At 50.6% G+C, this 25,869-nt stretch overlaps 3 protein-coding genes across 3 annotated transcripts; all 3 read left to right on the top strand.

Annotated features, from left to right (window-relative positions):
- The first annotated feature begins 594 nt into the window (after window positions 1–594).
- LOC101345813 (kallikrein-10) lies at window positions 595–4,592 on the top strand. Its single transcript, XM_004381720.1, has 5 exons — window positions 595–685; window positions 1,639–1,822; window positions 2,967–3,241; window positions 3,663–3,796; window positions 4,440–4,592. Exons 1-5 carry the CDS (start codon window positions 595–597, stop codon window positions 4,590–4,592), a joined length of 837 nt encoding a protein of 278 aa, XP_004381777.1.
- Window positions 4,593–9,981: 5,389 nt separating this feature from the next.
- LOC101345558 (kallikrein-9) lies at window positions 9,982–16,802 on the top strand. Its single transcript, XM_004381719.1, has 5 exons — window positions 9,982–10,024; window positions 10,230–10,386; window positions 13,695–13,960; window positions 16,150–16,286; window positions 16,650–16,802. The coding sequence occupies exons 1-5, from the start codon at window positions 9,982–9,984 to the stop codon at window positions 16,800–16,802; spliced, it is 756 nt and encodes a 251-aa protein (XP_004381776.1).
- A 1,913-nt stretch (window positions 16,803–18,715) lies between these two features.
- On the top strand, window positions 18,716–24,913 carry LOC101340570 (kallikrein-8). Its single transcript, XM_004381851.1, is given in 5 exon segments — window positions 18,716–18,783; window positions 19,951–20,112; window positions 20,620–20,878; window positions 23,394–23,525; window positions 24,743–24,913. Coding segments are annotated over 5 exon segments (792 nt in total).
- Window positions 24,914–25,869: the final 956 nt, after the last annotated feature.

The following is a 25,869-nucleotide window of genomic DNA, read 5'->3' as shown; positions in this document are numbered from 1 at the left end:
AGGGCAGACGAGCCTTTGGGTCCCCTCCCTCCCTCCCATCCGTGACCCCCAGGTGAGGTGGGATGCACCCCACCCGGGTTGGGGCGGATTGCGAGAAGATGGGGGTAGACCCTCGGGAAACGGGCAGGGGCCTTGCTTGAGCCTCAGTTTCCGAACCTTCGGGACTCGGGTTAGCGGCCCGAGCTGTGCAATTTAGGAAGAGGCTCCCACCAGCTCGGAGCCTGTGATCCCCACCCCACCTGTGAAAAGCAGACGAAGCCCCCGAGCACTGTGTGGTTGGCAAAGCTAGGGTAGCCGTTGCTCCGAGCACGCTCCCCTCCGGCGCAGGGGGGACGGGAGGACGCAAGGACACCACGCTGGCGCCGTTAGAATAATTGCGACCATTACCGCTGATCCGCCGGTATCACCCGTGCTCCCGCCCTTGCGGTTATCTGCTGGACCCGAGGCCACTGGTTAAAAGCTTCTCCCCCGCCACCTCGACCCCCCAGGCTGGGGTGATCTGAGCTGGGCGGGCACGCGTAATGGGGTGGGAGTCTCTGATGCGGGCCCCTGTCTTAACCAGCCCGCACTCCACCCCCCGCCTAGTTCCTGGACATGAGACCTCCGCACCTCCGCCTCTCCGCCGCCTCTGGCACCCCGGCCCTGATGAGGCTGCTGCTGCCATTGCTGATGGTGCAACTCTGGGGTAAGGCGGGGGACAACGGGCAGCGGAAGGCACCGGGGGCGGGAGGAGATCGGAGCGTGTGTGCTTTTATCACCAACCCCCGCGCACCTCACCTCCTCTTGGGGCTCCAAAACCCACCCAGCGACCTGGAGCAGGGTCCGCCCCCCAGGTCTGCTGAGCCCTCCTCGTCTAGCTCGGTCCCTGGGAGCCGGTCACTAATCCTGCCTCGCCCCTTTTTCTGCTCCACCACTATCCAGAATCCCCTTTTCGTCTCCCCGGGTTCTTTCTCCGCCTGTTACTCCCTCACTCCGCCCCATTCTATCCCCGCCCTTTCTCACCGCAGCATTCGGTCTCAGTCCCCTTCCTCACCGTTCCTAAGTTTATCCTATTAGTTGCCCTATCGCCTGTCTCCGTCCCTCTTTCCTTCCCGCTGAGTTATTCCCTGTCCCCATCTCCTTCCGCCTGGATTCTATCCCCTCCTCCTTCTAGTGCCACCGGGTTTTATCCCCATCATTTTCTCGTCTCTCCAAGTTCTCATCCCACCCCCTTCCATCCACACCCCTCCTCATCTCGCCAGGTTCTGGTCCCACTCACTTTTGCACCTATTCTATTCCACCCTCGGTCTCCCCGCTACTTGCTATCCTCGCCCTTTCTTGGCTCGCCTAATTCAGTCCCCGCCTCCTTCTCGCCCAGCAGCGTTCTGTCCCTGCCTCTGTCTCCGAGCACTGCGTCCTCTCCCCGCCCCTCTATACTCAGCTCCGTCGGGTCCCCGACCTCCTCTTTTCACGCGGTTCTTCTCCGCCCACTGCCATTAGGTTCCCGCGAGATGCCACAATTTCCCCTTATTGCTCGCAGGTTCTGATAGCGCCCCCCCCCGTAGTACCACCCCATGGCTCCGCCCTGACCCCAAACTCAGCCAGTGTCCTGACCTGCCCTGACTACTCTGACCCCCACCCCCCAAACTCTTTCTCCAGCTGCGAAGGCGACTCTGCTTCCTATAAACCACACCAGCACGGGCCCGGAGACTTTCAGCGCCCCGTGCGCAAGCGGCTCGCAGGCCTGGCAAGTCTCCCTCTTCAAAGGCCTCTCGTTCCACTGTGCGGGAGTCCTGGTGGACAAGAGCTGGGTGCTCACAGCCGCGCACTGCCAGAACAACAAGTAGGTGGAGCTACAGAGGGGCTGTGGAGGCAGGCCCCCGAGAGGGGACGGGAAGGGCTGGGACGCTTGCGGGTATGGCACTCTCCCAGCAAGATGTGGGGTCCAGTCATGGAGGACTTCCTGCAGTGGGCGAAGTGGGGTTATGGGGTGCCACGAGGGGGGCGGTGTGGTTCTTCTCCACGTTTCTGAGCTCATCTGTCACCCTTGTCCTGCTGATACTCCTTGGTTTCCATTTAGGTGTGGGTAGTTACATGATTTGGAATCCACTCGATGGCAATGAGTTATATGCAGGAGTCCTGGTGGTGCAGTGGTTAAGCGCTCCGCTGCGAACTGAAAGGTTGATGTTCAAACCCACCAGCCAGATCTACTATGTCACATAGGGTCACTATGAGTAGAAATTGACTCGACAGCACACAACAACAGTTCTATACAACCACCTGTCTGTCAGTTTGTTGCACTGTGGTGGCTTGTGTGTTGCTATAATGCTGGAAGCTATGCCACCGGTATTTCAAATACCAGCAGGGTCACCCATGGTGGGCAGGTTTCAGGAGATCTTCTAGACTATGACAAACTAGGAAGAAAGACCTGGCAATCTACTTCCAAAAATTAGCCAGTGAAAACCCTGTGGATCACAGTAGAACATTGTCCAGTATAGTGCTGGATGATGAGCCCCTTAGGTTGGAAGGCACTGAAAATACAGTGGCTGTGACAATGGACACCAACCATGATAAAGATGGCAATGTTTCATTCTGTCGTACATGGGTCGCCCTGAGTCAGAGCATACACTAACAAAGCTGTATGCAACAGAGAGAAGTCAGGGTCTGATGTGGTTGGGAGTTCAGAACTAGAAGAAAATGTTCACCGTAAGAGTCCCCAGTGACGGAGGAAGGGCTGGGCTTACCTAGAAGTCTCAACCTCCAGCCCTCAATTTCAGCAGAACCCGTGAGCCCAGACACCTGATCTCTTCTCTTCAGGTCCCAGGAGTCCCACATCCCTCCTCCCTCAGTCCTAGAATTCCTAGCCCCCAGCCCCCTCCCCCTTTAGGACTCAGGTGTCTGCCCTTACCCCACCACCATTTTCCTCCATCCCAGGGACTCAATCCCAGTCCCTACCAGGGTTGTCTACATGTGACTCTTTCCACCAGGCCACTGTGGGCTCGGATTGGGGATGACCACCTGCTGCTCCTCCAGGGCGAGCAGTTCCGCCGGACCACTCTCTCCATCATCCACCCCAAGTACCAGACAGGTTCAGGCCCCATCCTTCCAAGGCGCACAGATGAACATGACCTCATGTTGCTGAAGCTGGCCTGGCCTGCTGTGCCGGGGCCCCGAATCCAGACCTTGCGCCTGCCCAACCATTGTGCTCAGCCCGGAGACCAGTGTCAGGCTGCTGGCTGGGGTACCTCAACCAGCCGAAGAGGCAAGAGCTGGGGGCCCTGAAACCTGTCTCTGAGAAGAGGGGCCAGAGGGAAGAGGGAGGCCGGGACTTCTGGGTCTGAGAGACGAGGGTGCTGAGGGTCTGGACTCCTGGGTCTGAGGGAGGAGGGGGTTGGGGGTCTAGACTCCTGGGTGTGAGGAAGGAGGGGCTGGGGCCCTGGACTCCTCGGTTCAAGGAAGGAAGAGGCTGGGAAGCCTGAACTGAGGATCTGAGGAAGGAGAGGGCTGGGAGCCTGGATTCCTGGGTCTGAGGGAAGGAGCTAGCTGCCTGGGCTCCTGGATCTGAAGGAGGAGGGAGCTAGGGGCTTGGACTCTTGGGTGCCAGTATGGGAAGAGTCTAGATTCCTGGGTCTGGAATGAGTTGGGGCTGAGCCCAGGAATTACCTGGTTTTCTTTCCCTTCAGTGAAGTACAACAAGGGCCTGAGCTGCTCCACAGTCAGTGTCCTGAGCCGTAAGGAATGTGAGGTCTTCTACCCTGGCGTGGTCACCAACAACATGATGTGTGCTGGACTGCACAAGGGCAAAGACCCTTGCCAGGTAGGGACTAGCCAGGGAGGGTCTCTGAGTCATAGGAGGGAGGTTAGGGAGGCTATGGGAAAACAGAAGACTCCACCCCTGCCCCCAACCCCATAGCCATCCTCAGCCTCAACTGCATCCCCAACACTATCCCATACCCAACACTATCCCATGCCCTACCCCAAAGCCAACCCCATCCCCAACTCTACCTCCTTGGGTTCCATTTCCTTATCCTCAACCCCAGTCGTAACCCCCTCCCCAACCCCATCTCTATTATCCTCAATCCCATTCCCATCCTCAAACCATTCCCAAATCCCAACTCCAACCCTGTCTCCTCAACCCCATTCCCATCCTCAAACCATTCCCCAACCCCATCCCTATCTCCAGACCCATCTCCATCTCCTAACCTACCAGGAACCACAATCCCAACTCCACCTCATCTCCATTCTCATCCCCTAATCCAACTCCCATAGCCCTAAGTCCAACTCCTTCCCACCTATCCCATCCGCCAACCTCAAACCTAATTCCAGCTCCAACCCAACCTCATCTTTATCCCAACCCAACTACCACAACCCCAACCCCTTCACCATCACTGCCCCAACCCACAAAATGGCAGCTCTCAAATTGGTGTATTCATTTGATCTCTCCTTCCTCTTACCTCCAGAGTGACTCAGGTGGCCCCCTGGTTTGTGATAAGACCCTGCAGGGCATCCTTTCATGGGGCGTTTACCCCTGTGGCTCCGCCCAGCATCCGGCCGTCTACACCCAGATCTGCAAATACGTCCCCTGGATAGAGAAAACTATGCGTTCCAACTGATCCAGATGCCCAATGTCTTCTTTACCACCTACGCTCTTCCTCTGACTTCTGCCCTTCCTCACCTGTTAACATCTCTCTTGTTCCCTCGTTCCCTCTCCCACTCCCAATTCTCTGCCTGCACTGTGCAGAAAAGTGTGGGTAAAATTTTGTTCCAGAGAAGGGAGGAAGCTCGTCACCCAATCTCTAAGAAAAGTTGCCAAAGCTTAGTGGTTATGTGGAGTCACCCAACTTGATTTCCTCTACCACTCCCTGCTGTGTAACCTCGGGCAAGCCAAATGCCCTCTCTGAGCCTTGGTTTCCTCACCTGGAAAATGGACACAGTGAAGTGCCTACCGCATTGTTGCGAGGACCTCTCCCCATGATATAATGTGGATTAAATCATTATGGTGATTATCATGTGTTAAAAAAGCATTTAACATGGTGGGTGATGCTCTCTGAATAAACGTTACCTATTGTCAGGATCTGAACAAGTTCTAGTGAGAGTGTGTGACTCTTTGTCCTGGGCAAAAGTGAGCAGGGGTTGCCTCCAATCACAACCCTGTAACACCGTCCCCATCCCCTGGGCTGATGGAAGAATCACATTCCCCACCATTCTCCCCAAGTTCCTGTGAAGCACCTCTTAACCACTTCCTTCTTTCTCTCCCACTATTTCCCACTTCTGAGTCCACCCAACACCAGTTTCTCCTGTCCCAGCAGGGGCTGGGACCACTCTGAGTCACCTGGTGCCTTCTCTGCCTTGATGGGGCTACTGGAACTCAGGGGACCTCACCCTCTATCCATCCCAGCCTCCGAGACCAGAAAGCTGAATGAGTGGGTAAGGGCAGGAGATATCTCCCCATCCAACTGCCAAGTTTGTGCAAGGGAAAAAACAGAAAAACACCTATTGCCATAAAGTCAACTCCGACTCATGGGACCCCATGTTTTACAGAGTAGAACTGCTCCATAGGGTTTTCTTGGCTGTAATCTTTACAAAAGCAGATCACCAGTCCACTGGATGGGTTCAAACCGCCACCCTTTAAGTTAGTAGTCAAGTGCAAACCATTTGTGCTAGCCAGGGACTTGTGCAAGATAAGCCCTCTGAAATTTAAGAAAACCATTTTTGTTGTTTGCTTGTTAATTGGCTTTTGAGGTTTTTGTTCGTTTGTTTACTTTTCCTGAAAACTTGGGGGAATTGTTTTCCTCTCCCTGAAATTGTCCCCGTGTAACTGTTTCCATTTCTGTGCTGGGGCGGGGGGCGGTGGGGTCTTATACATAGAATCCAGCCAGATCTAGTAGATGTCTGTGTGTCTCAGCTTACCATAGACTTTGGAGCAGTAACATAAGCTGGACGTATACACAACAGAAAATTTCCATAAAGTACAGGTTGCTTTTGTTTCTCCTTTCAAACATCAATTTATTGAACATCTGTTATATGCTGGAAGTCCCTGGGTGGTGCAAATGGTTAAGAGCTCGGCTACTAACCCATAGGTTAATCCATCCAGAGGTGCCTCAGAAGAAAGCCCTGGCCATCTACTTCTGAAACGTCACAGCTATTGATCGAAAACCCTATGGAGTGCAGTTCTACTCTGAAACACGTGGGGTTGCCATCAGTCAGAATTGACTCCACAGCAACTTTTTTGTTTTTTTAATACGCTGGGTGCTGGGCTTTAAGTGGTGAGCACAACACACGTAGAGCCCACAATAGACTGGTATACAGAGTCTGGTATACACAAGGTGCTCAAGGCATGACTAGATCCCTTCCTCTGACTCTTCCCCCACCCCCAATTAGCACACCCAGGAAACATCATTCAGGCATATCAGGTGAGTTTGTCATCCAAGCATTAGAAGGGAAGTAGGTGGGAGCTCAAAAACTCAATTTTTAAAGACAATTCACCCATTTGTTTCATCACTCTGCAAGTGTTATGAGTCCTGTCTTATCCTAAGCCCTGGAGATGAATCAGATCAGGCCCTACCCTCAAAGAGCTGCTAGTCAGGTTTTGGAGACTGGCAGGGTTTGCATTCTTCTCATTCAGGTCTTGACTCAAAGGTCATCTCCTCAAGGAGGCCTTCCGAGATTGCCCTGGCTAAAGGAGTCTCCCCCCCACCCCACCCCCAGTCACCAATTCCACTGCTTTGTTTATTGCTTTTGCAATACTTGTTATATCTGAAATATGACATTTATTTGTGTACTTCATTATGGTCTGTCTCCTCCCCGCATCCTCAGTCTATGAGGACTTTAATTTGTTCATTGCGATTTTCAAAGCACGTGGCACAGTGCCTGGAACACAGAATTCATTCAATGCACTGTTGGATTAACGAATAACACAAAGTGATCCACACTGTGATAGAAGGTACAGGGTGTATGTACCAAGGAGGGACCAAGGACCCTGCCTGAAGAAGTCAGGGAAGGCTTCTCAGAGGAAGGGACATTTATGTGGGGTTTTTAAGGATAAGTAGGAGTTCACCAGGAGCCCTGGTACTGAAGTGGTTAAGAGCTCGGCTGCTAACCAAAATGTCAGCAGTTCGAATCCACCAGCCAGTGCTTGGAAATCCTATGGGGCAGTTCTACTCTGTCCTATAGGATTGCTATGAGTCAGAATCGACTCAACGGCAACAGATTTTTGGTTTAGGAGTCCACCAAGTAGAAAAGGAAATGCATGTCTATCACTTATTATGTGATCTTAGACAAATTACTTGAATGCTCTCTCTACCTCACTTTGTTCCTCTGTGAAATGGAGATAATCATAATGGCTGCTTGATTAGACTCTTGTGAGAAAGAAATAATGTATGTAAAATGCTTACCAAACTGCCTGACAAGAAGTAAACAATAAAGGTGGCTATTAAAATGTGTTCAAAAGCAGTTGGTATGGCACTTAGCACATAGCGGGTATTCAGTCACTGGTCTCAAGGAGTTCCCTCTTTGGACAGGAAATAAGCAATTGCAGTGATGGATGATATGTGCTGTAACAGAGCCCTGGGCTTCACAGGAGATGGATAAGCATATTTATTGAGTGCTTACTAGTGCCAGGCACTGTTGTAAGTGCTTCATATGTGATAATCCATGTAAGCTCCCCCCACAACTCTGGTTATTATTACTGCTTAACAGATGGAGCAACTGAGAGAGGTCCGATGACTTGCTCAAGGCCACACACCTAACACTAGCCAGAGTTGAGTTTGGACCCAGGTGGTCCAGTTCTGAGGTCATTGGGTGGTGCAAACAGTTGGCATTTGGCTACTAATCAAAAAGTTGGAGACTCAAACTCACCCAACGGTGCTGTGGAAGAAGTGCCTGGCAAACTGCTTCCATAAAGATTAAAGGCAAGAAAACCCTACAGAGCTCAGTTGTACTGTGTAACACATGGGGTTGTCATGAGTCGGAGTCAACTCAATGGCAACAGGTTTGGTTTTTTGGTTTCGGTCCAGTTCTAGAATCTATGTTCCAAACTACTCCACTATAGTGAGGGAGCATTCAGGGTGAACCCAGATCCAGTTTGATAATCAGGGCTGTGGTTGAGGAAAGTGGAAGAGGCTGTGAGCACCAAAAATCAGAGAAGGCTTCCTGGAGGAGGGGTGTCTTAGTCATCTAGTTCTGCTCTAACAGAAATACCATAAGTGGATGGCTTTAACAAAGAGAAGTTTATTCTCTCACAGTCCAGTAAGCTACAAGTCCGTCCAAATTCAGACCATCAACTCCAAGGGAATGCTTTCTCGGTCAGCTCTGGAAGAAGGTCGGTGTCATCAATCTTCCTTTGGTCTGGGAGCTTCTCTGCGCAGGAACCTCAGTGCTCCTGGCACTGCTTTCTTGGTGGTATGAGGTTCCCATGTGTCTCTGTCCACTTCTCTCTTTTATATCTCAAAAGAGATTGGATTAAGACACTATCCAATCTTGTAGACCTCATCAGTATAACCTCATACTGACAGAGTTTACAACACATAAGGAAATCACATATAACCTCATCATAGTGATAAAGTCTACAACACATAAGTAAATCACATCAGATTACACAATCATACAATACTGGGAATCATGACCTACAAATTTTCGCAGGGACATAATTCAACCCATGACAAGGGGGCTTTTAGGTTGAGTCTTGAAGGAGGAGTGGGAGCTCTCCAGGAAAAGAAGGATATGGAGAAAGACATTCACTCATTGAATTAACATCTTCTGAGGCCTCCCCTGAGCCCAGCCTTGAACTGGGTAATGCTGGGAACACAGAGGTGAGTCAGACCTGGGCTGGACACTCCAGAGGATGCCCACCTGGTGAGAAAGAGAGATGGAGAGAGAGGTAGGGAGGATGGGGTGGTGGGAAGGGCAATGGCAGATGGCCTGGAAAAAAAACAGGACATATGATGGTACCAAGAGAAGCAAAGGGTGTTTGGTTCTGGGCAGGTTGGATACCTAAGTCCTTGGAGGTAGTGAGGGTGTGGGGAAGGGGGCTTTCCTTTAGCCCTCCAGACAGGAATGAGTTAATTCAGTTGGGACTGGAAACCAAAACCAAACCAGTTGTCTTGGAGTCCGTTTGGACTCATGAGGGGCCCATGGGTTGCAGAGTAGAACTGTGCTCCATAGGGTTTTCATGGTTATGATCTTTTGGAAGCAAACTGCTAGGCTTTGCTTCCAAGGTACCTCTGGGTGGGTTCAAACAGTCAACTTTTCAGTTCATAGCTGAGCGTTTAACCATTTGTGCCACCGAGGGGCCCAAATCCCCAGGGCAGGGAAGGCTCTTTGGATGAGCAAATATGTGTAGCTTTCATACTTTGTGCTCTTTGTCTGTATCTGTCTGTCTGTCTCTCCCTAGGTCCCTCAGTGTCTCTATCTCCCTCTCTTCATTTTCTTTATCTCTCTTTCTCTACCCCATCCCCTGTGGTGCCTGCCTTCTTCCCGCAGAGTCCTGGTTCTTACTCCCATCCCTAGCCTGCTTTCTGGGCCACCTCTCACCCCCAGCCTTCCCTGTGAAGTGGAAGCCAGCTCACCCCAGCTTCATTCAAGACAAACTTGATTCCTCCCCCCAGGACCCCACCTTAGGGATCTTCCTTCTGTTCCTCTTCTCCAGGCTACAAATATCCTGTATCCAGATCTTGCATCCTTAGATCATGGGGATGGGGGCTTACCCCTCTGGTGACCCAGGACGATCTTACAGCGTCTCCACACTCCAGCACCCCCCCCCCTCAGTCTACCACACCTCCAGCAAGGTGGTAGCCAGCTCATCCTGACAGGGGTCCCTGCCTTGCCTACCCTTCCGGAGGCCCTGTCACAGCCCCAGGGTTTCCCCCTCCTGCAGTGACATTACCCAACTCTGATTAATCACGAAGGCGGCCCCAGGGTGGAGTAAGGTGATGGCATGGCTTACCATAAAGAAGCACCCTGGGCGGTGGAGTGCAGGCTCGGAGACCCAGGCGTCCAGAGGTCATGAAGCTGGCATTGGTTTATTCTCTGCTGTCTCTTCTGGCAGGTGAGGCCCCTCTATCCATCCTGGCTGCCCCTCCATGGTCCGGTTCACCACCCATCTTGCCCTTCACCCCACTCCCACCCCCACCCCCACCCCAGTCTTCTGTCACTCTGTGCTCCAAGCTTCTCGGCATCCTGTGTGCGGTCTCCACCTCACCTCATTCCTGTTTGCCTTTCACTGACTCCTCTGCTCCCCACCTCCACCCCAGGGTACAGCTGGGCAGACACTCGGACCATCGGGGCAGAGGAATGCCGCCCCAACTCGCAGCCCTGGCAGGCAGGCCTCTTCTTCTTCACCTACCTCTTCTGCGGGGCGTCCCTTATCAGTGACCGCTGGCTGCTCACAGCCGCCCACTGCCGCACGCGGTGAGTGACCCGGGCTGGCTATGCTGGGGTGGAGAGTAAGGGTAAGGGGCGGACGAAGTAACCTCTGTTAGGGAGCTGTAGGCAGGAGCTATTTTGTAGTCGTTGTTATTGCCCTAGATAGTGGCAACTCCATGTGCGCAGAGTAGAACTGCTCCATACAGTTTTCAAGGCTGTGACATTTCTAGAAATAGATTGCCAGGTCTCTCTTCTGAGGCACCTCTGGGTGAGTTCAAACCATGAACCCTTTGGCCAGTAGTCGAGCACTTAACTATTTGCACCACCCAGGGACCTAGGAAGGAGCTGTAGAAGTCTCTATTTCTGTTACCAAAAGTTCAACTGTTAGAATTACAAATAGTAGACTCCCCAAATTCTAAAACTCAAGAGTCCCAAAATATTTGATCCTAAGAGTCTAAGATTGGAGACTTAGGCTCTTAGAATCCTAGACTGTGATCCAGAGAAATCTAGTCTTAGAATCCAAAAGTCTTGGATCCTTGAAATTCTAGAAATTTGTTGCTGATTCTGACTCATGATGACCCCATGTGTGCAGAGCAGAATTGCTCCATAGGGTTTTCAAGGCTGTGATCTTTCGACAGCAGATCTCCAGGCCTGTCTTTTGAGGCTTCTCTGGGTGAGTTCAAACCACCAACCTGTTGGCTAGTAGTCGAGTGCTTAACCATTTGCTCTACCCAAGAACTCCTCTAAGACTCTAAACCAATACCAAGCCATTGCTGTCGAGTCCATTTCCCCGTAGGATTTCCAAGGGTGTAAATCTTTAAAGCAGCAAACCATCACATCTTTCTCTCACAGAGCGGATGGTGGGTTGAAACCACCAGTCTTTCAGTTAGCAGCTGAGCATTAACCACTGTGCCACCAGGGCCCCTTCTAAAACTCTAGTCCTAAAATATTTGATCCTAAGAGTCTAAGATTGGAAACTTAGGCTCTTAGAATCCTAGACTGTGATCTAGAAAAATCCAATTTTAGCATCCTAAAGTCTTGGATCCATGAAAGTCTAGAACTTTAGCCTCAGAAAATTCTAGAATCATAGATTCCGAGTATTAGAATGATAGAATTCTAGAGCAGCACTGTCCAATATAAATAAAACACGAGCCACATATTTAAGTTTGGGTTTTCTAATAGATGCATTAAAAAAAGTGAAAAGAAACAGGTAGAATTAATTTTAACAATAGATTTAAACTGACCTACTCAAAATATTGTTATTTTAACATGTAATCAATTTTTAAATAATTATGAATAAAATATTTTTCTCTTTTTTGAGAATACTAGACCTTCTAAATCCAGCATGTGTTTTACACTTATGGTACCTCTCAATTTGGACTAGCCACATCTGAAGGACTCAGCAACTGTATTGAATAGTGCAATACTAGAGTCTTAGATTCAGAGTATTCTAGGTTCATTGAATCTAGAAACAGTTCTATAATCTTTGACCCCTGGTGTTCTAGAATACTGTGATTCATGGAATTCTAGAATCTTGAACCAAGAGAATTCTAAAAGCTTAGAATCCTAAATGCCTTACGTTCATAAACATCTAGAATCTAATGGACCTAATATACCAGAATATTATCATTCCAGATTCTTAAAATCCTGAAAGCTTTAATTCAGAGAATTCTAGAGTCTTAAACTATTTGAATCCCAAACTCTTAAAAGTCTAAATGCATAAATTTATGGAATTCTAGAATTCCATAATGATGAAATTCATCTTATTATCCCAGAATCATGGATTCATAGAACGTTAAAACCTGTTGCCGTTGAGTAGATTCTGACTCATAGTGACCCTATAGGACAGAGTAGAACTGCTTCATAGGGTTTCCAAGGTTGTAATCTTTGTGGAAGCAGACTGCCACGTCTTTCTCCCATGGAGGTGGGTTCAGATCGCTGACCTTTCGGTTAACAGCTGAGTGGTTTAACCACTGTGCCCCAGGGCTCTTTCACAGAAAGTTAGAATCTTAGAATTCTCGAATCTTTGGTTCTGGGCATTCTGAGCTCTTAGAATCCTAGAATCTACCCGCTGCAGGTGTCTTCTCTACATTATCTCTGAAGAGTGGCCGTCCATATTGTTCCAATATTTTTCCCTCCAGGAATGAAGCACAGATGTTGGGACATCTATGTGAGAATTTCCCACCCTGCATTGCTCCCCAGTGGGGCCTCTTTAATTCAGGCCTGTACATCAGGCTGGGAGAACAATGGTTGGATTTCAGCCTAAAGACAAAGCAGGATAGAAGCAGAGATATGGAGATAGAAGAAATTCAGAGGCAGATATGAGAGAGAAAGGCATGAGAGGCTGGCCTTTCAGACATAGAGCCAAGATAAGGAGGGTGACAGAGGGGGATAGAGATAGAAATAACGCCCCACACTCCCCAAATCCTGAATTCTAAGTCATTAGCTGGTTCCTTAATGTCACAGACTAGAAGACAAACATGTACAGCTCCAAAGGGTCCCCAACTGTCCAGGGCACAGAACCAGGACAGAGCAAGTGGGCTGGGACTGCAGCAAGAGGGCTTGAGGTTAGACTGTGAAAGAAATCCATTGAGGGGTGAGGGCTATGGCAAGCAGAAGCCCAAGGTCACAGGCTGAGCCAAGATGACCAGTTTGGGGATTTTCCATATTCCATCCCTTTCTATACATACACACACAAACACACACAGAGCCACTCCACACAGAAGCCACCAGACCTCTGGGGGCATGAGGTAGGGCTGTTGTTATATGGTGGGTGGGGGCCCCACGTACCCACACAGTTCCAAGGGACCCAGGTCACCACCAGGGCTCTGAGTGGGGCAGAGAGGAAGGTGGCTCACTCAACATGGAGCTAGGAGGGTCTTCAAACTTTTGGGAGAGGGATACAAAGATAGAAGCAGACAAAGAGAAGGAGTGGGAGCAGGGGCCCAGAGAGGGTATGTGGCTTGTGGTGGGTCATACAGCACTCTGGTGGACAGGAAAACAGAGAAGATGTATGCCTGGCTTAAAATCACACAGTACCCTGGGTCATAAATACATGATGGGGAAACAGAGAGGGTATGTGCCTTGCTTAAAATCACACAGCACCCTAACACACAAGAAAACAGAGGGTGTGTGCCTTGCTTAAAATCACACAGCACCCTAACACACAAGAAAACAGAGGGTGTGTGTCTTGCTTAAAATCACACCCTGGGTCACAAATAGATGATGGGGGCCCAGAGAAGGTGTGTGTCTTGTGGAGGGTCACACATCACCCTGGTAGAAAGAAAAAGAGGACTGGGGCAGAGAAGACACCCACCTTGCCCCAGCTTGACCTCCAAGGCTTGTCCCCACAGGTACCTGTGGGTTCGCCTTGGGGAGCACCACCTCTGGAAGTGGGAGGGTCCAGAGCAGCTGTTCCGGGTCACAGACTTCTTCCCTCACCCTGGGTTCAACAAAGACCTCAGCGCCCAAGACCACAATGATGATATCATGCTAATCCGCCTGCCCAGGAAAGCACGCCTGGGTCCTGCTGTGAAACCCCTCAACATCAGTGAGAACTGTGTCTCCCCAGGCACCCAGTGCCTCATCTCAGGCTGGGGGGCTGTGTCCAGCCCAGAAGGTATGGCCTTGCCTGCAATAAATTCTCCTATGTCCCATGTCAAGGGTCTGGCACTGCTCTCTCTCTTTCTCTCTTCATCTCTATCTATCTATCTGTCTATCTATCTATCTATCTATCTATCTATCTATCTGTCTATCTATCTGTCATCCACTTATTTATGAGCCTTGGTGGTACAATGGTTAAGCACTTGGCTGCTAACTGAAATGTTGGTGGTTTGAACTCACCCAGCGGCTCCACAGGAGAAAGACCTGGAAATCTGCTCCCCTAAAGATTACAGCCTAGAAAACCCTTTGGGGCAATTCTGCTCTGTCACATGAGGTTGCTACGAGTCAAAACTGACTCAACAGCACCTAATAATAACATCTATCTATCTATCTTCTACCTATCTATCCATGAGCCTTGGTGGTGCAATGGTTAAGCACTTGGCTGCTAACTGAAAAGTTAATGGTTCGAATCTACCAAGTGACTCCAAGGGATAAAGACCTGGCAATCTTCTCCCATAAAGATTACAGCCTAGAAAACCCTATGGGGTAGTTCTACTGACACATGAGGTCGCTATGAGTCAAAATTGACTCAAGAGCACCTAATAATAACATCTGTCTATCTGTCTATATCTATCCACCCATCCATATATTTCATCAAATATAAGATGCTATAAATTGTAAGATGCATCATTATTTTATGAGCCACTAAGCATGGGAAAAAAAAAATGGTCAAACTGATCATTGTATGACACCATTTACTGAAAGACACTTCCTGATTTTAGAAATGTTTAAATGTGAGGGGTAAAAAAACATGCTCTTAGAATGGAAATAAGGCATACGTATCTCTGAATGAACATATCTGTCTTGGAAGAAGTACAACCAGAATGCTCCTTAGAACCAAGGATGGTGAGACTACATCTCACATACTTTGAACATGTTATCAGGAGGAACCAGTCCCTGGGGAAGCACATCATGCTTGCTAAAATAAAGGGTCAGCGAAAAAAAGGAAGACCCTCAATGAGATGGATTGACACAGTGACTGCAACAATGGCCTTAAGCATAACAAAAATTCTGGGGATGGTACAGGGCTGGGCAGTGTTTCATTCTGTTGTACATGGAGTCACTATGAGTTGGAACCAACTTGATGGCACCTAACAACAACAACAATCTCTGAGTCACAAATCAGCAATCCATTAGCCAAATTTGGCCTCCAAGATCAGTGTTGGTTTTCAAAGTATCTTGACAAAAGTATGAATTTGTTGCTCTTGTCATCTAAAACCTGGGAGATATTATGTGAAAGACAGATTTCTGGGTTTGCTTGAAAAATTCAAAGAATTGGCATTACTGGGCCACATTCCCAAAATAACAACAATTACAGAGTTGTTAGAGGTTGCCCCTTCAGACATAACATGAGTTCACTGGTTCACTGCAGACCACCCCATTGGATACTGTCCCATTGACTAAATGGGAACTGGTTTGGTGGGGTTTTTGTTTTTTAAATTTGTTTCTACTTCTTAACTGTTGTTGTTAGGTGTCCTCGAGTCAATTTTGACTCACAGTGACCCCATGTGACAGAGTAGAGCTGTCCCATAGGGTTTCCAAGGCTGTAATCTTTACCAAAGCAGATCACTGGACCTTTCTCCTGTGGAGCCTCTGGGTAGGTTTGAACTGCCAACCTTTCAGTTAGCAGCCGAGTGCTTAACCGTTGTTCCACCAGGGCTCTTTACTTCTTAACTATCTACCTCTATATATCTAGTGTCTCTATATCTCTATCTGTCTCTATCAGTGACCATCTCACTATGTCTCTTCCCATTTATCTCCCTATCACCCTCCCCCTTGATGTCTCTGAGCATGTCTCTCCTTACTTTATTTTCTCCTCTGAGAATCTGTTTCCCCTTGAGAGGCCTCTACCTCTCTCCATGATCTCTATTTATCTCTGCTCCAGTTATATATGTATCTGCCCTTGTCTCTTTTCTCTCTACATCTTTCTGTTTCTCTCTCTCGGGCCCTCTCCCCCCTTCCCATCTCCCTCTGCTTCTCTTTCATGCTGTGATTCTGTCTCTGTCTTTTTGTCTCTTGTCTCTATCTCTGAATCTTATGCTGTGGCCCCACTGTTCCTCTCTCCTTTGGGAAGGGTCCAAGGGGTGGGGGTACTGGGAGTGATGTAGGCAGCTGCTGATCCCCTGTGGTCCTCCTCCCCAACAGCGGAGTACCCAAAGACCCTGCAGTGTGCCAACATCAGCATCCTGGAGCCCACACTCTGCCATCTGGCATACCCAGGCCACATCTCTGACAGCATGCTGTGTGCTGGCCTGTGGAAGGGCGGCCGCGGCTCCTGCAAGGTGAGACTTTAAGCTGGGAAGAGGGGGCTAGGTCCTGGGCAAGAAAGGGACTGGACCCCCAAACTTTCTGGGTCAAAGAGAAGAAGGAGCTGTGACACCTGAGTCCTGGAGGAAGATGGACTGGGGGCCTAGACTTTTGGATCAGAAGGGAGAGGGGATTGGGGGTTCAGACTCTGGGGATTGGGGGAGGAGGAGGTGGTGCCTGGACCCCCGGGTGTGTGAGACAAGTGCCTGGGAGCCTGCACTCCTGAGTGTTGGAAGAGGGGAAAACTGGAGGCCTTCCTGAGAAGGAGAAAGTGGCCGATGTGATGATGGTCATGAATAGGCCTGTCTAACCGTTCCCTGTTCCTACCCTGTCCACAGGGTGACTCTGGGGGCCCCCTGGTTTGTAACGAGACCCTGGCCGGAGTGGTATCCGGGGGCGCAGAGCCCTGCTCCAAACCCCGGCGCCCCTCCGTCTATACCAGCGTATGCCACTACGTGGACTGGATCCGAAAAACCATGGAGGAAAATTGAGCCCCCGCTTTAGTAGGCTAAGAGACAACTCTGCGAGCGAGGTCAGGAAAACTGTAGGGCTCCAGCCTCAACAGCCTCAGCCCTTGGCCTGCAGCTGCCCTACAGACTGTTCATATTCAGACTCCCCCCCACCCCCAACCATTATGTAGCCCTGCCTCCTGGAACCGAGCGAGAAGCCTCCGCCCCTCGTGGACTCTTATATGTGACGTCAGCGACAACAGACAGCACCACCGTGGAACAACACTCCCTTGTGGCTCCGCCCCTTGGAACTTTGCCCAATGGAACTTCCCCTCTGGGCTCCACTCCTTGTGGCTTCGCCCTCTTAGCTCAGCGATGTTAGATGCTGTAGCTCCGCCCACTTGGAACTCGGCTACCGACGGACTCCGCCCTTCGCGGCCCCGCCCTGGACGTGCTGTGGATTTGAATTCTGGCGGGGTCGCGATTGGGGGAAGTTGGGGGGATGGTCTCCGTCCCTTCAGTGCCAACAACTCATTTTGCAATAAAAGCGATGAGCCGCGCCTTCCTTCTGTTTGCGTTGTGTAATGAAGGGAGGGCGACGGTGGGCGGTGGAGGGAACCGCCGCCACGTTGCAATTATCCTTGAGCCCCTAGTAAGTCCTGCTGGAGTCTGTCTCCATCAGACCTATTGCAGCAAGGCTCCTGGGTTGTGCTTGGGTTGGACCTGCCGCCGCCAGAGGAAGGGGAAACCAGGTCAAGGCGCCTCCCAAACCTGCCTTCCCAGATCCCCGACCTCTCAGGTGGGCAGAAGGCGGGTCTGATCCGCCCTCTGGTCTCTGGACCAAAAAGACCCGCCCTTTTTCGTTCTGGTTGACAGATAACAAACCCCTCCTTCCATAAGAATCCAGCTGTCAACCCCTTCCTCCTCAAATTCAGAGTTCAGGCCCTAGCTCCCTCCTCCATCAGACCCAGGAATCCAGGCCCCCAGCCCCTTCTCCCTCAGAGTTCAGGCCCCCCTTCCCCTGCTCCTCAGATCCAGGAGTCACAGCCTTGAGCTCCTGCTCCCCGGTGCCTCATGAGTCCAAGACTCTACCCTCTCCTCCCTTAGAATTTCTTCTGTAGACCCTCAGCCCCCTCCTCACTCAGACCCAGGGTTCCAGCTCTGGGATGCTCCAAGGGCTCAAGTGCAGAAGGAGGTGTCGCAGGAGGTGGGGATTCCCAGTTAAAAGGCTCCAGAATCGTGTACTGGGATGCAGAACTGAAGTCCTGGGGCCTCTCCTGCTGGGTCCGAATCAGTAGGTGACTCCGCCTCCTGGATTCTGTGAGGTGAGATGTAGAGGTACTCAGACACAGGCATCAGGCCCCTAGCCCTCTCCTCCCCCAGAGTTCGGGACCGTAGCTTCAGACTCTCTCTTCCGTCAAGACCCAGGAATCCAGGTCACCAGTTCCCAAGACTTAGGTCCTAACTCCCACCTCCCTCTCCTCTCTAACCCAAGAATCTGGCCCCCAGCCCCCTTCTCCTCAAGAATTAGGAATCCAGGCACCCCGTTTCCTCATTCCTCAGACCGAGGAATCTGGGTCCTCAGCCCCCTCCTCCCTCAGACCTAAGAGTCCGGGTCCCCAGCCCCTCCTCCCTAAGATTTAGAAGTCCTGATTCCCAGCTCCCTCTCCTTTCAGACCCAGGAATCCGGGCCCCAAATCACTCCTCCCCCAGGACCCAGGAGTCTGAGACCCCTACTCCCATCCTCCTTAGGAACTGGGAATCCAGTCACCCAGCCCCACCCCTCAGATTCAGGGATCCGAGTCCCCCAGCCCGTTCTTTTCTCGGGACCCGGGAGAACAGCTCCGGATGGATGTCTCTCAGCTCCGTCCCAATCCCAAAATCCCTGTACTAGGATTTCGGATTTCTCCTTCCTCCTCTCTCAGCCCCGCCCTTTCCCTCTCCCAGACCCCACCATGGGACGCCCCCAACCTGGCGCAGTCTTGACCTGGACGTTCCTGCTTTTGCTGTTGGAAGCCTGGGCAGGGAAGGGGTTTGGGGAAGGGGCTGGAACACATCGGTGGCGTGTGGGGGGGGTGTAAAGCGTGTGATTACTTGCAGGAGCCTCTGTGAGCTTTCCCGAGGATGGGCGGAGGCTTGGAGCAGAGGTCTAGCAAGGGGAGGGATTAGCGAGGGCATTTGCCCCCGGGGCGCAAGTCCAAGGGGGCGCCAGATAAGGCCGGCCGGGGAATCACCTCCCGCCTAGGTCAAGGGGGCGGGGCCAAACTTAGAGATTGCCCCTGGGCGCTCCTTACCCTCGCAATACCTCCGGTGTAGCGCCTGTGGGTGCAGGTATGAGTTTGAGTTATGCTGAAAACCAGCGGTGGGATGACTGTTGAGCAGTGCACATGCACACGGGGGAGTACAACCGGAGCGTGTGCATGCATGTGAGAGCATGTGGAAACGGACTTGGATGTGTGACTCCATGCGTGATGACTCATGGGCTTGATTGCATGTATGTATGAATTCGTGTGGCATCGTGTGGAGGCCTGAGACTTCACCCCTTGGTGTGTGTGCAGGCGTGTAGCGGTGGCATGAGGCAGGTGGAGAACTTGCCATGTGTTCATTTAAACAGTACTGTATTGGGCTTGGAAACCCTGGCGGCGTAGTGGTTAAGTGCTGCCGCTGCTAACCAAAAGGTCAACAGTTCAAATCCACCAGGCACTCCTTAGAAACTTTATGGGGCAGTTCTACTCTGTCCTATAGGGTCACTGTGAGTCGGAATCGACTCCACAGGGGTTTGGCTTGTTTTTTTTTTTTGGTTTGTATTGGGCTTGGCCAGTACTGGGAAGGAGAGGAGGAGCTGGTGGGCCCAGTGGAACCCAAGCTGTTAGTAAGGCTTAGCCCCCAGGAGGAGACAAAGAAGGGAAAGTGACTGCGTTATTGAAATGCACTGGTTTCCCATGCTGGAAACCTTGAAGGCTACAATACTAACAGGAGTGGTGGCGGAAAGAGAAGAAACTAAAAGATTATTGAGCAGGGCTCAAAAAAAAAAAAAAGGTTGGTTGAATGAACGAGTAGGTGAATGAATGAATAGCTTCCCTTTATAGTGGACAGTACCATGCTATGAGTCCTTTTGTACAAAACAGTGGTTTTCCTGGCCCTGGCGCTGCCTGAGAGGGTGGCAGCCCAACTCTCTCCCTCTTGCTGTAGGACACTTGAGGGCACAGGAGTCCAAAGTGCTGCAGGGTCAGGAGTGTGAGGATCATTCGCAGCCGTGGCAGGTGGGCTTGTTTCAGGGTAACTGCCTGCTCTGTGGGGGTGTCCTTATCGATGACAACTGGGTCACCACGGCTGCCCACTGTAAAAAACCGTGAGTGGATGCCCGGGCAGAGGTGGGCAGGGGCCTGAGGAGAGAGGGGGCTGGAGCCTCTACTTAAGGAGAATGGGGCTGGGGCCCAGACTCCTGGGTCTGAAGGAGGAGGGGCCTGGGGACATGGCCTTCTGGGTGTGAGGAAGAAGGGATCTGGGGGTTCAGATCCTGGGGTGTGGGAGGAGGGGTCTGGGAGCCTGGAATTCCAGGTCTGAGGGAGGAGGGGGCTAGGAGTCTCTGGGCTCCTGAGTCTGAGGGAGGAGGAGGCTGAAGGTTTAGACTCCTGGATCTGAGGGAGGAGGGAGCTGGGCTCCTGGACTCCTGAGTCTGAGGGAGGGGAGGGCAGGAGGCCCTGATTCCTGGCTCTGAGGGAGGAAGTGTCTGGGGTCCTGAACTCCTGGATCTGAGAAAGGAAGGGGCTGGGGGCCTGGGTTCCCAGATCTAGTGAAGGAAAAAGCTAGGGTCCCAGACTCCTGCCTGGGTCCCAAACTACCCCCACCATTACAGGAAGTACACAGTTTGCCTGGGAGATCACAGCCTGTAGAGTAAGGATGGGCTGGAGCAAGAAATGGCTGTAGCTGAGTCCATCCCTCACCCCTGCTACAACAATAGCAGTGAGGACCACAACCATGATCTGATGCTCGTTCGACTACGAGGTCAGGTGTTCCTGGGATCTAAAGTGAAGCCCGTCAAGTTGGTAGATCGCTGCCCCCAGGCTGGCCAGCTGTGCACCATCTCTGGCTGAGGCACTGTCACCAGCCCCCAAGTTACTGGGCTTGGCCAGCACTGTGAGAGAGAGGAGGAGTTGGTGGGCCTAGTGAACTCCAAGCCATTAGCAAGTCTTGGCCTCCAGGAGAGACAAAGAAGAGAAAGTTATTGTGTTGTTGAGATGCACAGGGGGCCCATGCTGGAAACGTTGAAGGCCACAATATTAATAGGAGTGGTGGGGGAAAGACAAGAAACTAAAAGATCGTTGAGCAGGGCTCAAAAAAAAAGGATGGATGAATGAATGAGTAGGTGAATAAATATAAATGAGTATCCTTCCTTTATGGTGAAGAGCACCATGTTATGAGCCCTTTTGTTGTACAGGATTTTAAGTAATCCTCTTTTCAGATTTGGGATATACGGACTCCTGGGGGAGGATAGGGGAACCCATAGGGTTTTCTTGGCTATAATCGTTATGGAAGCAGATCACCAGGCTGTTCTTCTGTGGTGCTGTTGGGTGAGTTCAAACCACCAACCTTTCAGTTGGTGGTTGATTGCAAACTGTTTGTACCACCCAGGGACCTTGGACTCCCCAGGGACCCAGGAAACCAGGCTTCTAACACCTCCTCCCTCTGGCCCCAGGCCCCTCCTTCCCTAGGAACCAGGAGTTCAGGCTTTTCCCCCCTTAAGGCCCAATAAACTAGGACTCCAGCTTCTTCTTCACTCTGGGCCCAAAAGTCTGGGTCTCAATGGAAATCCCTCCTTTGGGAATTCAGAGTGCAGACAGCCCTTCACCCCACCTCACAGATGAAAATAAGGGCTCAGCTCAGGGAGACAACTTAACTTGTTAATGGCAAAGCCAGGATTCAGGTCTCTGCCTGTCTGACTCCTGCTTCTGCAGAGGCAGTGTGATGCTGTGGAAATCCTCCTGCTACTAATCAGGCAGATCACTTCAAAACGTGGCTTTCCCCCATTTTCTCTGGGCAAGTCGCTCCCATCTCTCAGCCTCGCTTGCCTCATTTGCAAAATGAGATAACTATCCAATAGATTTTGAGCTCCAAGAGGGCTTGGATTGCATGTATTTTCTTCATTGCTGTGTCTCTAGGGCTCAGGATGGTGGCTGGTCTACAGTAGGTGCTCTAGACGTATTTGTTGAATGAATAAAGAAATGAATAGATGCATCAGTCCTTCAAAGAGCTGCTATGAAGTGCCAGATAAAAGTTTTTTTTTTTCCTTCCTCAAGTCTACTCCCTAAGGAAGCTAATGAGAAAGATCAATTCCATTTTCAATCATTAATTCAAGACATATTTATTGAGTACCTGTTCTGGGTGATGCAAACTATCAAGCGCCCAACTTCTAATCAAAAGATTGGCAATTTGAACCCTCCCAGAGGTGCCTTAGAGGAAGGCCTGGCGATCTGCTTCCAAAAGGTCACAGCCTTGAAAACACTATGGAGCAGTTCTATTCTGCACACATGGGGTCACCATGAGTTAGAACCGACTGGATGGCAAGTGGTTAGTACGCCCCAGGTGCTATTCTAGGCACTGGAATACAGCCGTGAATAAACCATTAGACATCCCTGTCCTCATGGAATTATATGCTAAGTGGGGGAAATAGACAATAAACAAACACATATAAAATAAAATATCAGGTAACAGCTATAGTGGAATAGTATGCAGGGTAAGAGGCTAGGGAGTGATGAATGGGTGGTGTTTTAATTAGAAAGGTCAAAGAAGGCTTCTAGGAGGAGGTGACATTTGGAAGAAGTAAGACTTAGCTGAGATTGAGGAGCTGGTGGTCTGTAGGGAGAAAGAAGGCAGAAGATTAGAGAGAGAGAGAGTCAAAAGTATCACAAGGGGGCACCTCCAAGTCCCTCAGCCACTTGTCCCTTAATTTGAAAATGTCTCAGGGCAAGAAATAAAAGGTAAGATCCAAGGGCTCCTTTCTTGGTGGAGAAAGGGGAACAGCATAGCTTCATTTTTTCACACCCCACCGGAACAGCAACAGGAGTTGCTCCAAGGGGCACAGGTCAGATTCCAAAAAAAGAGACAGAAAAAGCCAAGTTGATCAGACAAGGCTTTATTAGGGAACTTACATACAGAGGCCGACGCTAAGATTTCTCACAATGGACAGCAGAGCATCGAGTGTCACCCAGGTAGAGGTCTGCATAGGGCAGTGCGTGGTAGGGGTGTATATACTTAGTGCTTACGTGTAAGGATGCATGCAAAGGACCCAGGAAAAAACATGTCTAATCTACAATGGATGGGGTTGTTTCTGTACTAGTTAACGGGTTCCAGTTGACGTTATCATGGAGTCAGGTGTTTGGTGTGTTTTTTCCTGGCCCAAGTCACTGTCCAGTTAAGTACTCTGCTTCTCTCCCAGAGTCCTTTGTGGGCAAGATTCATCTTGTATATTCATGGCTCCCACACATTTACTGTGGGGAGAAGAAATACACCCTGCAAACTGTGTCAGAAAACTCCCCATGCAGCTGCAAACAAAAGGGAAGTTGGAGCCAGACAGTCATGGAGCAAAAGGGTTGCTCTTTCTGGAAACTTACAACCTCTTCTCCCTCAGAGAATTCTCCTGACACCCTCAACAGCGCAGAAATAAAAATCTTTCCCCAGAAGCAGTGTGAGGACGCCTACCCCAGGAAGGTCACAGATGCTATGGTCTGTGCGGGCGACAGCAGTGGAGCTGACATGTGCCAGGTGAGTGACATCCGAACTCTCACCTCCCTCATTCCCTCACCTCCCTGTACAGGCTTGAAGCTTAGAGGGGGAGTGTTCCCAAAGAGTTAGCACCCAGAGTGGCCACCCCTATATCAACAGAGTGAGAACCAGGTTCAAAGAAGGGTAGACTCTCCCTGAAGGTCACCCAGCACAGGGAGTCCTGAATTGTTACTGCTATTTTCTTGGAAACTCTTGCCTCCAGTATAGGGTGCAAGCTGGGGCAGGGGGGATTAGAGGGGATGAGAGAAGGTGCGAATGAAAGAAAGTCTGGAGCTAGAGGTTAGACAAGCACCCTACTTTCTTTCCCAGTGATATTTCCCGGAATGTGGACTGACTCTACTTCTGGCCAAGTAGTCAGTCTCTTTCCTTTGGGACCTGGTTGGGTTCCCAAAGGAGCCCAGGTGGCACAGTGGTCAAGCACTCAACAGAAAGGTCGGCAGTTCAAACCCACCAGCTGCTCCGTGGGAAAAAGATGTGGTAGTTTGCTCCCATAACGATTACGGCTTTGGAAACCATATGAGGCAGTTCTACTCTGTCTTGCAAGGTGGCTATGAATCAGAATCAACTCTACAGCAATGGGTTTGGGTTTCCAAGCATGGCTACCTTCTCCTATGATTGGTTCCTTGGGGAACAATGTTTTCTTCCCAATTGGCTGGGAAATGGCGCCATTCTCTTCACCACTGGCCGCGAATCCAGGAGACCTCAGCTCTGTGTCCTCTATGTAATCTCCAGTCACGCCTCTCTGGATTGGACCCTCAAGACAGCATTCGCTTCCCTGATTGGCCAGGATTTGTGCCAATGTCCTTAGACAACCTGTCTGTATCCTTGTACATGGAAACCTCACCCCCATTTCTCCCTCTCCTTCTGTCGCTCCTTCTTTCCCTCCGTCTCTCTCTCCCTCCTTCTCTCTCTCTGCCTTCTTTTCCCTGTCTCTCTCTCTCCCTCTCTCTCTTTCTCTCTTCTCTCTCTCTCCCTCCCACTCCGTCTCTCTCTCCCTCTCCCTCTCTCTTGCTCTCTGTCTCTCCCTCCCCCTCCTTCCTTCCCTCCCTCTCTCTCTCATGATTTGTCCAGCGGACAATGCTCATTGGCTGGAGGGTAGCAATTATGCTAAACACCTAGTACTAAAAGCTGGATACAGCAGGGAAATGAACCTTGTGGGCTTGTTACGTGAAATTCTCCTCACCTTCTCATTACAGGGTGATTCTGGGGGCCCACTGGTGTGTGGTAGCGTTCTCCAGGGCATCAAATCCTGGGGCTCAGACCCCTGTGGGCGGCCGGAGAGACCTGGCGTTTATACCAACCTCTGCCGCTATCTGGACTGGATCAAGAAGACCATAGGTAACGGGTTGATCCTCAAAGAGTCCTAGATTCCCCTCAATAAACTAAAAACTCCAGCCTGGCTCCTTGCTTATCTTTGGCTCTGTGAGGAAGGGTGCCAAGGGGGGGAAGGCTGCTGGGAGATTTAGTGAGAGTTCTGGAGAGGCGAGGACCCCAGAAGCCATCACTTCTGCCTGGAGAGACCCTCTTTTTTCTGTAAAGATTGGGGGTGTGAGAGATTTATTTCAGGGAAGAGAAGACATACAGTGGTTTCCAAACAGCCAATAGGCTGCTCTGTAAAAGACAGACTTGAAGAGGTTTTTGTTTAATTTTTCTGAGCATCTAAGGTATTTAAAAGCTTTTTTAGGGGGAGACGTTCTCTTTTAATTGTGAAATATGTATACCTAAATAGAGCATTGACCAAAACCAAACCCCATCCAGTTGATTCAGACTCAGTGACCCTATAGGACAGAGTAGAACTTCCTTATAGGGTTTCCCAGGCTGTAATCTTTATGGTAGGATTTCCCAGGCTGTAATCTTTACGGGAAGGAGCCCTGATGGTGCAGTGGTTAAGTGCTTGGCTGCTAACCGACAGGTTGGCTGTTCAAACCCACCAGGCGTTCCACGGCAGAAAGATGTGGCAGACTGCCTCCATAAAGATTCACAGCCTTGGAAACCCTATGGGGCAGTTCTACTCTCTCCTACAGGGTGGCTATGAGTCAGAATTGCCTCAGTGGCAATGGGATGTTAATCTTTACAGAAGCAGGTTGCCATATCTTTCTCCTTCCGAGGACTAGTGGGCTTGAACCACTGACCTTTCGGTTAGCAGCCAAGGGCCTAACTGTTGTGCCACCAGAGCACTGGCAGCCCCCAAAAAGTCTGAGATGAAGTAGTGGTGGTTCAGTGGGAAAATTCTCACCTTCTCTGCAGGGGCCCCAGGTTTGATTCCCAACCAATGCACCTCATTCACAGCTACCACCTGTCAGTGGAAGCTTATGTGTTGCTA

The sequence above is a fragment of the Trichechus manatus genome, unplaced genomic scaffold, assembly GCF_000243295.1.
Source record: "Trichechus manatus latirostris isolate Lorelei unplaced genomic scaffold, TriManLat1.0 scaffold00087, whole genome shotgun sequence".
Lineage (NCBI taxonomy): Eukaryota > Metazoa > Chordata > Mammalia > Sirenia > Trichechidae > Trichechus > Trichechus manatus.
This window is presented reverse-complemented; position numbering and strand designations above follow the sequence as displayed.